The sequence below is a fragment of the Patella vulgata genome, chromosome 2 (assembly GCF_932274485.2).
Source record: "Patella vulgata chromosome 2, xgPatVulg1.2, whole genome shotgun sequence".
NCBI classification, from domain to species: domain Eukaryota; kingdom Metazoa; phylum Mollusca; class Gastropoda; family Patellidae; genus Patella; species Patella vulgata.
The window spans coordinates 34,492,041-34,506,738 of record NC_065880.2 but is presented as its reverse complement, the minus strand read 5'-3'; the positions used below and the strand labels follow the sequence as shown (position 1 = coordinate 34,506,738).

The 14,698-nt window shown below is 33.2% G+C and overlaps 1 protein-coding gene across 5 annotated transcripts in view; it reads left to right on the top strand.

The window, feature by feature from the left end:
* LOC126809797 (kelch-like protein 28) overlaps positions 1 to 14,306 on the top strand; it is a 39,065-nt gene extending 24,759 nt beyond the window's left edge. For 4 of the 5 annotated variants that reach the window (XM_050534576.1, XM_050534575.2, XM_050534580.2 and 1 more), the window contains 8 exons: positions 726 to 2,401; positions 2,919 to 2,976; positions 5,117 to 5,225; positions 7,803 to 7,872; positions 9,809 to 9,856; positions 10,442 to 10,503; positions 11,993 to 12,116; positions 12,957 to 14,306. In XM_050534576.1, the coding sequence (XP_050390533.1) occupies positions 726 to 2,401; positions 2,919 to 2,976; positions 5,117 to 5,225; positions 7,803 to 7,872; positions 9,809 to 9,856; positions 10,442 to 10,503; positions 11,993 to 12,116; positions 12,957 to 13,016 (2,207 nt within the window). In that variant the 3' untranslated portion in view covers positions 13,017 to 14,306. Of the gene's footprint in view, positions 1 to 725; positions 2,402 to 2,918; positions 2,977 to 5,116; positions 5,226 to 7,802; positions 7,873 to 8,441; positions 8,747 to 9,808; positions 9,857 to 10,441; positions 10,504 to 11,992; positions 12,117 to 12,956 lie in introns of those variants that run through there. The other variant, XR_007674953.2, reaches the window with a different exon arrangement.
* The last annotated feature ends 392 nt before the right edge of the window (positions 14,307 to 14,698 follow it).

The window sequence follows — 14,698 nt, the reverse complement described above, 5'->3', positions numbered from 1 at the left end:
TCTTGCTAACGTGTTGTTTGTTAATGGTCCGTTAAATTTCTGTTGGAAAATCAATTCCATTATCCGTAAGCTAACTGATTAAAGTTAATCCAAGTGAAGAATGTTTGTTCTTTGGCTGAATTTGAAATTTTTAAATTCAATGTATGTGTATAGCAACTTCATAGAAGTTAGTATTAACAAGAACTGAAGAAGGTGGGACAACTGTGCAGTCTGTTCACAAAACTTGATGAAAGACAAAAAGATAACTGTAGAATTTACTACAGAAAATTCTATAAAAATACTATAGAATACTTTATATTTTCCTTTAGAAATTTTAGCATAAATCTGTAGGAAAAATTATGGGATTTGCAGTACAGAAACTGTAGAAAAGATGTGGCCATTAATTCCTACAGGCCCCAAAATTCTGTAGAATACTATAAGGCCCATCCCCCCCCCCCCCAATCATCCAATCCTCTAGAATGTTCTAGGACTTTTTGCTAAGGGTATTCTTCGACTGACAACAGACTAATGCCATTGTTAAACAGATTACGGAGCCCAATACCTCTGTTAAATATAACGGCAAGTTAACAGCATTTTAAAGTTAAAGATAACGATCCATTAACTCCATGTTAACGAGTGGATCATTAGAAAGAATAATTATATGTTAGTTTCAAAAATACCAGCTGTATTGCGTATGATAATTAAGTTAATTGATCTTCTAATAACATGTCTCTTTTTCTTCCCAGATGTAGAGGATAATGATAAAAACAAAGAAAATGATCCAGAATTATCCAATAAACCAATAAGCTTTCAAACTTCTGCTGTATCACCAATAGTGTTTACTCCAGAAGAAGACCCCATTCCGCCAAAACAGCTTCATGGCAATGTAGAAACGCCTAAGCAGTTCTTATTCAGACCACCATTATGTACTTCTACACCAAGAATTTCCAGAACAATCTTAATGTCTGACAAAAAACAAAAACAAAACAGACAACCGTTAAAAACAAGTGTTTTGCTGACGGAAGATGCACATGGAGTTAAGGAACAAAATGTAGTGGCAAAAACTACAAACTGTGTGGAAAACACTTGTATAAAATTACAAATGTCTGCAAATGTTGAAAAACTTAAAGAAAGATCATCTGTAGAATATGTGCAAAAGGAAGCAGAAACAGTGACAAATTCTTTAACAAAAATATCTCAAGAAACTGTGAAAAAATCAGCAGCAACTATGCCCAAGGAATTGAACAAAAAGACAAAATTATCAAAGGAAGTTTTAGAGTTAATGGAACAAAACTTGAAGATGTCGTCTAGTTCCGATATTGAATCTACCCATCTGTGTAATGGAAGATCTCTTCGATCAAGGTCTAGCAGATCTAGTGATTCAAATCCAAATTCTAAGAAACTAGGCAACACAAAAACAACAAAGAAAAAGAAAACAGCAAAGCAACTTGATAAGTTGAAATATGGTTTAAAGTCAACACAATTGAATAATCGAGATTTACAGATCATAAGAAGTTCCTCGGATTCTGAACCAGCTTTCAATAAATCAACTGCCCAGAAGAAATTTGTTCATTCTAAGCTACCTTCTAAACTAACATCTGATGCTGTTGTAGTTGAAGGCTCTTCAGATTCTGATCCTCCTGTATATAGTAAATCAGTATCTAAGACATCATTCAGATCAAAAAAAGCAAATATTGAAAAGAGACAGAATATTAAAACAACTAGACCAAGCACAATAAAAGCCTCATTGATAATGTCTCCGGAATCTGGTCCCAGTAGTGATACTAGAAATCGTCGGAGAGAAAGTAGAGATAGCCAATCTATCTGCACTATACTAGGATCTTCTCCAAGTAATAATTCTAGCAGCACAAAAACACAAAAGTCAAATAAAACTTTCACTGATTTATTTTCGTACAATACAATAAACAATACTCAAAAGGACAAAGCTGTATCTGATTTAAAAGGCAAAAAATATGCTCTGAAAACGCAGAAAGAACAATTAGATCAAACACAGAAAGAACAATTAGATCAAACGTCTGCTGTAGGATCATCATCAGACTGTGTTGAAATTATGATGGATAATACAAATAGAGATGTGCATGTAGACGATATTCACAGTGATTATTCAAATATATCTCAGACTGTAACCAAATCCCAGCCAGATAAAAATCGATCTAGGCCTACATCAAAATATAATAATATTGTCAGTGCTAGTCCCAGTCGAAGTATTGACCTAAACACTTCAAATGCTTCACAAAAACGCAAAAGTTTTATTGGTTCTTTGAAACATTTAGCATTAAAGAAACCTGACTTTAGTCCGAATGCAAGTAAAAGAAAAAGAAAGGCTAATAATAATAATAGTGTGATTAATACACCATCTGGTAGAAGCAAGCAATCAAGTACAATTTCACGTGCGTTATCAGTAAGTAATTTACTATTGAATCATTCAATGATCATATGAAAGGAAGAGAAGTTATTAATTTAAAGGACATTTTTGGTGTCCCACCAATTTAACATATGTGATAGAATAGATTTAACAGATTCTAAATGCAATTTTATATATGTGATAGAATATGTTTAACATATTCTAAACACAATTTTACAGTAAAAAAAGTAGTAAATTAACTATTATATTGTCAGAATTACATTGAAATTAATGCCGGCGATGACTGATTGAATTAACACATTATTTTCTTTTTGGCTTATATTTGCTGTTTGACAGTACTTATACGGTAGATAAATTTCAGCTATTTTAGCAAGATTATGAAAGTATAAATTGTAAAATATGAGATTCCTACTTGCAGATTCTTGTATGTAATCTTAGCATCTTATAATTATGCTATCTATAGATGTATGGATGGCTGGGGAGAAGAACTTGATATTTTATAAACTGTAGAGAATTATGTATTTCTTTGATATCTATTATTTTATTTTTAAAGTATAATGATACTGAACCATCAACATCTAAAAGTGGTAAAAATAAAAAGTTGGAGGAAGGTAAGATAAATATATTATCACATGCAAACTTGATATAGACATATGTATACACGTCTTTTATTATAATAGAAAGAAATTTGTATTTATTCTAGACTGTATTCTAGTGTAGATGATACATTGGTATGGCACCAATTCAGTCCCGGTGTGGCTAAGAAACTTCCGATGTATTTTTAAAGTCTGGCTACCTCTTGTCAGTGGTGTTTGACAGAGCTGAAACAAAAAACACCAAGGTCCACCTGTGTACTCTTTGGCATGGTTGTCAAAGAACCGATGTCATTTGGAATTCCTTAAAGGGTAGACAGAAATATTGCTGTCAGGGCTCACACTGTCGGTCGCCAAAGTCGCAATTTGCGATAAAAATATGAAAGTGGCAATTAAAATTTGATTTTGACGATAATTTTGGCGATTATGTTTTGCGGTACTGCAGATTCTTTTTTAGAACTGGTGGAAAAAAATCTTAAGATTCTAATCGTATTTATCCTGAATTAACCATTATTGAGTGTCAATCACATGGCAGGATACTATAAATTAATCAACTGGCTGATAATCCGGATCGCGTCAATGAGTAATACTAATCAATTGTCTTGGATTAATGATTAATTGATTGATAATTGCCAATGATATATATAAAGCCTATGTCAAGTCACAATTTACTCCTAATGATTAATCCTAGCCGTAATTATTTGATGTTTCGTTCGTCTTAAAAAAAAAAATAATATACATGTAATCAAAATGACCGACAGTTCCTTGCTAAGAGAATTAAATATTTTGATACCTGAATTGGTTTACAGTGGCTTCATATACGGCATGTAAAAAATACAAGCATGCATATCGGATATCATTATTTCAAATTATAATATCCCCACTGGTCGAAAACATAAGAACGAGTTGAATAGTGACGATTCTTAAGCGAGAAAACAATTTGCCATTTGTTTCATATTACCGTCGCCAGAATGCTCTAAAAGTTAACAACGGGTATATTGTTAAGTATCTCTTAACAAATATAATTGAAATTTATACCATTCTAATATTCTATCAGGGATTTAGATTCTGATGCCTTTACGGTACCTGAAAATAACAATAGGCCCATTGTGCACGCAGCACATAAATTTATAGAAAATTGGCAATCCTTGGATGAGATTTGAGGTGTTAATACTGAAAATATATTGTGCAGTACGGTGTTCAAATAGACTAAAGTCACCAAAAATAAAATGTGATCTTATTAAATCAAAACTTTACTAATCTATTATGTAAAGACAGATTTTTAAAGTTGTATATTGTATTGTATATATCGGTAATTGTTTTATAATAAGCCTAGCCGAGACAAAAAATTGTTAGGTGTTGTCTTTTTTATCACACATTTTTGGCAGATAAAATATTCCAGTTGGCGGAAAAAAATATGAACATTTTTTTTATATAAAAATTATCATCTATTTTGGCGGAAAAAAATTGAAAGCCAGTGTGAGCCCTCATTGCTGTCAAGGCAAATTTATAGCATACTGTATGGTGTATACCCATCTTCATTAGCTGAGTTGGTGCAGAAGAATAGGGATGTAAGCGGTTTAAAAATATTGATGTTTTACTGTGTATCCATGGGTGTCACACATAGGGGGGGTCTGAATATACTTGGACCCCCACCCAAAATTTACATAGTAAACCCTAACTCCTATTTATTTACAAAAATTATTAGGATTAGTTAAGATTCTATCTGCATAAAACCTGTACATATCCCAATATGGTTTACATTGCTAAAATATAACACAGAGAGAATCAACCCGGAAACATGTGTGAAGTGAAAAGTAACTGTGTTCCATAAAATTGTGTCTAGTTAGCCTGTCAGTAATATTTTGTTAATTCTTTTCTGCCACTTATCAGAGTGAATCGCATGTAGGTACCCAAAAACATTATCGCCTAAACCAAATATTTATTGCCCGCTCAGTCAGCCAAGTTGGCGGTGTCTGGGCCAATCAGCAAACGAGATGTGTAGACAGCATGGCCACATGGTGTTTGTTTATATTTTTTAGGGGTTTTAAAAAAGGGTTAGGGATTAGGGTTGCGGACCCCCCCCCCAATATATATTTCACGGCTACGCCTCTGTGTGTATCATCATATCACTGATATACAAGTACTGTTATTGTAGCTAAATTAATGTCCTTGTGGTGTGAAGAAGGTGAAACTAGAACAGTTACTGATATAACAGACATAGATGTTATATTAAATAATATACCTGATACAGATGTTAATACCAGGTAATAAACTTTACATTTAGGCCATACCAAATTTATTCTGGTTCTCAGATAATCTTTCCCTAAAAATATGATGTGTAGATTGCAAATACTTGGGTTATGGCCACTGTCTTTTATTTATGCAAAATATGAAATATGTACAAAGTTTGTGGAAGGTCTAGATTTATAGCCCAAAATTTGTGTCCCAATTCAGATGGAACTTAAAATATATGTTAATGATCAAAAGATCAGTGATGGGTTTGATTTTGGTGTGCATGAGATCTTCTGCTTTACTTTATAAAACTATTATTTCCTATTATTGTGGAAGGTCGAGATCTATAGCCCAAAATTTGTGTCCCAATTCAAATGGAACTTAAAATATATGTTAATGATCAAAAGATCAGTGATGGGTTTGATTTTGGTGTGCATCAGATCTTCTGCTTTACTTTATAAAACTATTATTTCTTCACTTTCGCTTCTTATTTCAGCTCTGGGGGATTAGTGTAGAATATTTGAGAAAATCTTTGAAAATGTAACATTTTGCGTAGGACATTTAGACATGATGTTTTCTTATAATATTGTGTGTTTTCTTAATTTCCTGAATAATTTGACTCAATATAGTCTAGGGGTGATGATTTTCCGTTTCAGAAAATAGCAAATTCCGTTTTAAGTATTTTTAATTCCGTTATTTTCCGTTTCAGAGCTGACCATATTCCGTTTTTTCGAGATAAAATGTTATTTTATGAATAAATGAATAAAACATCTTAAAATGCCTTTTATTACAAAACGGATCATTTTAAACCAATGATAACAAATGTTGAATTGTGAACGACTTGTAATGTTCAATGACTAGTTATTCTTTAAACCTGTTTCCCGAATTAAATAACAAAATTACATCTTGTGAGCTCGTTTCATCTTTTTAGCAGACGAAGCCATTTTTCTCAGCTCCTAGGTGTAGTCGCGATTTATCCAGACATCTTCGTAGTTACTACCGTTTCTTCGAGAATAAGGGCTGGATTCACAAGGCTACGGTATATTTCTGATGTCACGTGGTTAATGCGGATAAACACGAGTCACGAGCCCGGCAGTAAAATAAGAAGTAAATGAAACGATTTTTACTTTTATGAAGTGACAAGATTTTTTAAAGACATATATATACATTACAATGTTTAATTCAAGTTAAACTACAGAGTAATTTTATAATGGAATACATGAAAGACGGGTTTTCGTTTCGATTAAAATTATGATTCCTAAATGATGAAATGAAAGTAGCGAAATACTAAAATAGACAGTAACAAAACCACGCGATATCATTCAATATTTCCGATTTTTATGAATAAAAAGATGAAATACTTGGATAACTGCAAAATTATTTTGAGTTTGTGTTTAGTATCAGCAAATATCGGCTTTTCCGTCTTTTTCCGTGTGAGATTTCAAATTCCGTTTTGAGTGGACAATTCCGCGATTTCCGCGTTTTTTCCGCGATCACGGAAAATCATCACCCCTAATAGTCCACAACGACAATATTTTGAAACCTTACTTGAGTTGGTATAATTCATTTTTATACGCCCACATGGAAATGTGGTCATATATTGCCGTCGCCCCCGTCCGTCCGTCCGTCCATCGTCCACAATTTCTTGTGAACAACCCTACAGACTACATTTAACAACCGATTGTTTTGAAATTGATATATGTTGTTTGCATTAGTGAGATGAAGAAGCCTATTTAATTTCAATAACTTCCGTTAATTTCTTCTGGATTTATGGCCCTTGTTTCACTTTGTTGCACCTTGTGAATGCTCTAACGACAAAAGTTATCAACCGATCTGTATGAAATTTATATGCATCATTTAAATTAGTAAAACAAAGAAGCCTATTGAATTTCAGCAATTTCCGTTAATTACATCTAGAGTTATGGCCCTTGTTTCACTTTGTTGAATCTTGTGAACGCTCTAATGACAAAAGTTATCAATCGATCTGTATGAAATTGGTGTGCATCATTTAAATTAATGAAATGAAGAAGCCTATCAAATTTCAGCAATTTCTGTTAATTTCTTCTGGAGTTATGGCCCTTGTTTCACTTTGTTGTACCTTGTTATTATCCGATCTGTATGAAATTTATATGTATCATTTAAATTAGTAAAATGAACAAGCCTATTGAGTTTCAGTTATCACCTCAATTAGTGAAATGAAGACGAACAAGCCTATTGAATGTCAGCAATTTCCATCAATTACGTCTAGAGTTATGGCCCTTGATTTACTTTGTTGAACTTTGTGAACTTTCGAACAACAAAAGTTATCATCTGATCTGTATGAAATTTATATGCATTATTTGAATTAGTAAAACAAAAAAAAGCCTGTCGAATTTGAACAATTTCTGTAGATTGCTTCCAGAGTTACGGCCCTTGTTTTAGTTTTTAGAACCTTGTGAACCTTCAAACAACGAAAATTATAATGTCATCTGTATGAAATTGTCTATTAAATTCCCCTAATTACCTACAAAAGAATAAATATGTGACAACCCTTGTCGACTGCTTGGACGATTTAGCTGCTGTGGGCGTATGTTTTGTTGCCTGGCAACCTATCTTTTTTTTAATTTAAGTGAGGGTGTTCAGTGTAGGAAAGCGACAGAGAAATTTATTTCAATGGTAAAATCTGAACTAAAAAATACAGTAAGTAACAACAAAGTTATCTTGTTTTCTACATGAAAGCATTTGCTTAAATGTTGATGTATTTCTGTTAATCTTCAATTAATTTTGGGGGTCGCGGTGGCTAAGTGGGTAAGACGCTTGCTCGCTAGCCTGGCGGCTGGGTGTTTTTGATCCCTGCATTGGCCAAGAAAGTTCCACCTTGTCAGTGATGCAGGACGGAGGGTCTGACAAGGACAGCTGTCTAGTCGTTCGGATGGGATGAAAAACTGAGGTCTCGTGTAAACATTGGCTTGCACGTAAAAGATTCCTTGACAGTTGGTTAGTTGGTCTTTCAAGACGCTCAGTGACACAGCAAGAGGACCTGATTATCAAGACTGGTTGGGATCCAATTTCTTCTTGCATAACAATTATTGATACACTAAATTTTATAGTTGTATTTATCCACTGCTAAATGATCACCTGGAAAAATGCCCCAACTAGTTCTCCTTAGACTGCCCTAAACCTTCCTAACTAACTAGCTCTCCTTAAACTGTCCCTAACCGACCTGTAATGTTCACAGCTATGACACACGCAAAATGATCCTATATATCAGAAAACATCTGTCTGTTTAAAGGTGTCTAAAGACCAGTAGTTTTGGACTGTTTCTGTCTGTTTAGAAATGTACAGGTATTGATATATAACTTTTCCCTAATTTTCTTCAGGGAACTGTGGTGGTCAATTTTTACATGTACCAAGTGGTAAAGGGTTAATAGTGTCTTTTTATGATATTAGAGAGTTACTCCCCTTCTTACTAGTTTCATGTAAAAGGATTATTATAGCAGAGAATTATATCTGATGCTGGGTGGGATAGATTTATTACTGTCTCGGACCTTCGGTCGAAACACATATTGTTTTCGTAAGTGTTTTTATTATGTTCATTTTTTACAGGAAGTGTTTTACGGATGGGACAAAAAATAATCTCAGATTGCCTATATCTCGGTTATTTCTCATATCTTCTTCGGGTTTTCAGTTTTGAATCCTTTGGACGAATCCCATTTGGGCTCTGAGTCTCTGACTGACTGTTTTTCGAAATTCAGAAGTTCGCTCAATTAATATTAGCATCAAAGATTTGCAAAAGTTTTCTTCATCATTTTTTGACATTCAAGATGGCGTATCTCTGTCACTATTTAAACTTGGTAGGAATAAGGAACACATGGATGCCTTCAAAATGGCATACTAAACAATTTTTTGACGGAAATCACTGAGGCCTTCCGATTTTTCCCGAACATGAATAGTTCTCTCCATTTTAAAAATTGACAAAAAATGACATTTGGTGGTGTTAGCCTCCATATTGGATTTTACAAAAAACATTCAAATCGATATTCAGCTGCCATTTTATTCCGATTTTCGTAAACTTATTTTTGTATTGAACCTACTCCAAATGGCAACAATTGTTAGGGAGCCGATTTTTGAATTTCGATTTTGTTTACATCCAGTTTCACTTTGAATTTTGTTCGACTTTTCACCTTCTAGCTGCCATTTTAATTCCGATTTTCAAAAAACTTTTTTTTGTATTGAACCTACTCCAAATGGCAACAATTGTTAGGGAGCCGATTTTTGAATTTCGATTTTGTTCGACTTTTCACCTTCTAGCTGGAGACCTAACCTTTCAATGACCCTTGACCTTTGTCTGTATGATGCCTACTAACAATTAATATAAAAAAGTTTGGTTATAAAGTATAACTTCCGGTTTTATTAAAGAGTTCAAAATGACAGGGTTTTCCACTTTAATAGGTATTGGATGTTACTATACTCAATAATTCATGGTGTATCTTGATTGTTGACGTGACAAGGTGTGATCTGACCTGACCTGACCTGACCTATCGTGACATACCGAAGCACGTTGTTACCCCTTTGAGTTCTAGTGTTGGCTATGTATAATAAGAACTAATAAAATGATATCTTTTTTCTACTATAGGTATTAAAAATAAAGTCTGTGAAAAAAGCAGAAAATAGATTTAAAAAGGTAATTCTTCCATATTTAATACAGTTAAATCATGTTATATGTCACCTCAAATAAAAGCAGTGTAAGCCACGCATATCATTCCTAGTGGAGGACAGGATTAACGTTTCTTTTGATATCACCAGTATAGCAGATAATATATGTCATCTATCTCCCGTCAAATGAAGAAGTTGATAAAAATTCCGTTCATTCCATCTAGAGATCTGACCCTTGTTCCATTTGAAGACTCTTGTGAACACTGGTGTCAAAAGTTATTGGCCAATCTGCAGTTCATATGCATTGTTTAATTTAGTGCAACAAAATACTGGTTATTTTACAGAATGCTTTGAAAAAGCTCTAATGATAGAAGTTTCTGCAAGAATTTCTGATTGTTTTATTATATAGATTTTGCTTTTTATTTACCTGAAGATTCACAACCTTTGTTGACGCTCGGACCACTTGGCTGCTGAGGGCAGAAATGTTTTGCTATCTTTATTTTTTTAAATATTGTTTTTTGTATTAATTCCAAATGACTCTGCGAGTCAATTCACATACTTGTTATTTAGCATATCTCCATCTTAATGGTAGTGTGTATGTTTATTTTTTTAGGCCCAAATTAGGACTAGAGCATTAAAACGAGATTTACAAAATGCAGAAATAGAAAATATTAGGTAATGTTTTTCTTCAGATTGACAAGAGACTATTCAAGAATTCAAGTACCACATTATATTATCTGTGCAAATTAAATTTTCTATTCATATATCAGTTCATTTATATTATATGTATTATCTGTATATTTCATATTATATTATACTATCAGGATACCTGGCTTAGTCTGGGGACCAAATTTGCACAGGTCCCAATTCGCCAGGGCCCAAATTTGCCCTGAGCCAAAAAAGAATGGCCTAAAAATATTCACGGGCCATTCCGCTTAATTTGATACCACATGTGGAGGTGGATTGCAGTGACCATGCATACACACACACATCTTTGATTTTATTTATATAGATGTATTCTGTTTATTTCATATTATATTATATGTATTATCTGTTTATTTCATATTAGCTTATGTTTTATCTGTTTATTTTATAATAGATAATATTATCTGTTTATTTCATATTAAATTATGTGTTTCATCAGTTCTTGTCTGTATTATTTCATATCTGTTTATTTCATATATTATATTCTGTTCACAATTTTTCATATTTTATTTTTTGTCCCCTACCTTTCGAAGAAAGCAGGGTACTATTAAAATGGGTCCGTCTGTCACACTTTTTGGGACACAATAACTCTCCTTCTAATTGAGCTAGAATGTTCAAACTTAGTGTAGGGGTTTAGATTAGGTCGATGCCTTGATGGAGTTCGAAGATGAGCATTTTCTGCTTAGGGTAAGCAGAGATAAGCAATTTGATTGGTTGATGCTTTGGGACACAATAACTTTAGTTTTGATTAAGTGAGAGTGTGATCAAACTTCGTGTAAAGTTTCATTACATCAACAATACCTTGACTAAGTTCGATAATGAACATTTAATGAACATTGGTCGAGACTTTGAAACACAATAACTCTCCATCTAGTTGAGGTAGAATGTTCAAACTTAGTGTAGGCATTCATTAGTTGATTGCCTTGATGGAGTTTGATGATGAACATTGTCTGCATATGGTAAGCAGAGATAAGCAATTTGATTGGTTTATGCTTTTGGGCACGATAACTTTGGTTATAATTAAGTGAGAGCTATGAAACTTGAGTATAGATTCATTATGTCATTACCTTGGCGAAGTTTGATAAGAATTTTCTGCTTAGGCTAAGGAGCGATAAGCAATTTGATTGGTCAAGACTTTGGAACATAACTCTGCTTTTGATTGAGGTAGAATGTTTAAACTTGATGTTGATGTTCATCAGGGGAATGTTGTGACTGAGTTCAATAAATAACATTTCGAGCTAAAGCTAAGCAGAGCTAAGCAATTTCTTTGACTTTGATTCTGTCTGATAGGGAGTGATGAAACTTAGTGTATAGTTGATAATCAGTTTGATTGATCACTACTTTTGAAAAATATAAACGTGCAATTAATTAATATGTGTCATCTATTTATTTTGGCATTTCGGCGGGGGACATCAGCCTCACTTTTGGCTTGTCTATATTTTCTTTATTGATTTTTCAGTCTTCAAGCAGAACTTGATGGATTACAGAAAGAGAGATTAACAAATGTCATTTCTTCATGGACAGAACATTTCCAAGTATTGAAGCAAAAATGGCCATCATCTAAAAGAACTAAAACTAAGAAAGTTAGTATATATATACAATGACCTGTGTTATATTTGGGGGATTATACTTGATACACTATTGTTGCATTTATTATCTGTATATGAGAGTTCTTTTTGAACATTATTAATATAAGCAAAGAGTTTAGAATACTGTTTGTATATTGTTGAACCAAGAATTGGTTGCATACACTTGGTAATCTTCTTCTGTTATCTTAGGGTGAAGTTCTTCAATAGATGAAATTCAAGAATGACATGAAATTTGGCATGCTTGTTCTTTGGACAATTGTGCATTGATTGACATAGTTCAATTTTTGATATGTTACAATTCCAAGATAGCTGTGATAATATCATGCATATGCTCAATCTGATTAAAATACAGATCTATATTTCGTTTTGTTCTTTTATACTTTCGATGGCCTCTACTACATGAAGATCTGACCAGTTGTAGTGGGAAGTCGCGTCAGGGATCATATGATCGGCTTTTGACCCTATGACGCCAGACATTTGATTAACCAATCAGCGTTGACGTTTCTAGTAGGTTACCCACAGTTCCGTGTAACGCTGCAACAGACCATTTCATTGGCTAATCCCTCACATCAACCAGAACGTGGGTTATATAACAACTCTTCCAGATGCTAGTGTAGTTAAAGACAAGTAAAACAAAATTTTGAACTGTATAAAATGTAACAAAATAGAATCTGTGTTTTAATCAGATTGGCATATGCCTAATTGTAAATTTCCATTATGCTTAAGCAAGAAATCAAACCTAAATGTTACACTATAAGTTGGCCTTTCGTGTCTTCCATTTTGATTGAATTTAATTGATAAATGGGATACATAATATGCCTTTTATTTCAACAGGACTGTGTTTATATTGGAGATTTACCTGAAGAAATAACACAGAACAATACAAATGACTAGTCATACTGAATAAAATGTTAATTAGAGTTATGTTATGTGACTATATTCTTGAGTCTACTTGTCACAGTTTGAATCTATAGAGAGAGGTGGGATGGTACACGTAATTGTTGTCTCCATACTTTCGGAGAAAGCAGGTGACTATTAGTATGGCTTCATCTGCCTGTCTGCCTGTCTGTCAATCTGTCAAACTTTTTGGATCTCAATAACTCTCCTTCTAAATGAGGTAGAATGTTCAAACTTGATGTAGGTGTTTATTAGGTGAATGCCTTGACAGTGTTCGACCATGCGCATTTTCCACTAAGGCTAAGAAGAGATAAGCAATGTGATTGGTTGAAAATTTGGAACATAATAACTTTCGTTCTAATTTGGCGAGAGTGAGGAAACATGTAGTATAGATTCATTATATCAATTACCTTGACTAAGTTTGATGATAAGTTTAAAATTAATATCTGTCATCTATTTATTTAGCCTCACTATTGGCTTGTTAATTTTACTATTGTTTTGTTTTTTGTTAATTTATGGGTGAAATGTTAAGTTCCATATAATTAGCCCTGTTCCAGGAATTTATTTCTACAAATTAATCAATAGTAATAACACAATAATTAATAACTGAAAAAATATTGTTTTAGGTCATTTAGACTCTGAAAGAAGTCACAATAAGCATGCTATGGACCAAATCTGGTTCACTATTGTCGACTTGGAATTCTTAAAATGTTGGATTCTTATAGACACTGTAGAAATATACAGTGGATGTTATAATAATAACTTCCTTGATAGTAAACACGGGTTATTGGTTATATTATAGTTCATGTAAATATTTGTACATCCATAATAGTAACATTTAAAGGTGGTGAATGTATTATTAACAATTTAATCTTATGTCCATTTTCAGAGTTGAACATTTTATATGATTTTATACATTGCAGTGATGCCCTTTATTTATTCAAGATTTCTAAATATCAATGCCCTATTTGTATTTAGTATATATATTAGGACAATTTGTCAATGATTAGGAAGACAAAAATAAGTGAATGATTACCAGAATATTTTGTTTTATTTTGAAACCCTTCTTTTAAAGCAGTTATGTTGTATTTTAGATTTTTGAGCATATTCTAACAGATCGTTTATTGTTAGGCCGTTTTCGTGAAATATCCTATTTTCAAAAGGGAGGCTACTATTGTTTACTATAAATGTATGGTTGTTATTCATTATTGATCATTGCTAGATAAAGATACCTGTAAGAGTATTGAAACGTTGCATGTAATAAACCAAGAAGTAGTAAATCTATAATGTTGTGTTATTATGAATATTATACCCCTACTTTTAAATGTCATTCAAGGATATGATCCTAATCATAGCTAAAAACACATCGTGCCTATTTTCTGAATGTTTTTTTTTACCGACATTCTAGTAGTTAACCTCTGGAGACTGCCTGTGTCTTCTTCCCCGATGATAATAGGTCCAATGATATTAGCTTGATGTAGCTCTTATCAATCTCGTAGGGTTCAAACGTAGCCGTCTGCTTAAGCTCATGGACGAAATCTGTAAACGTCAGAGTGCCGTCAGGGTTATCCTTCCGAAGTATGTCCGTCATAGCTTCCCGGAAATTTAAACCGTGGCAGCTATTCAAGTATTTTACGTGGACCTATTATTGGCCGGCATCTTCTAGGAAGTCTTCGGGC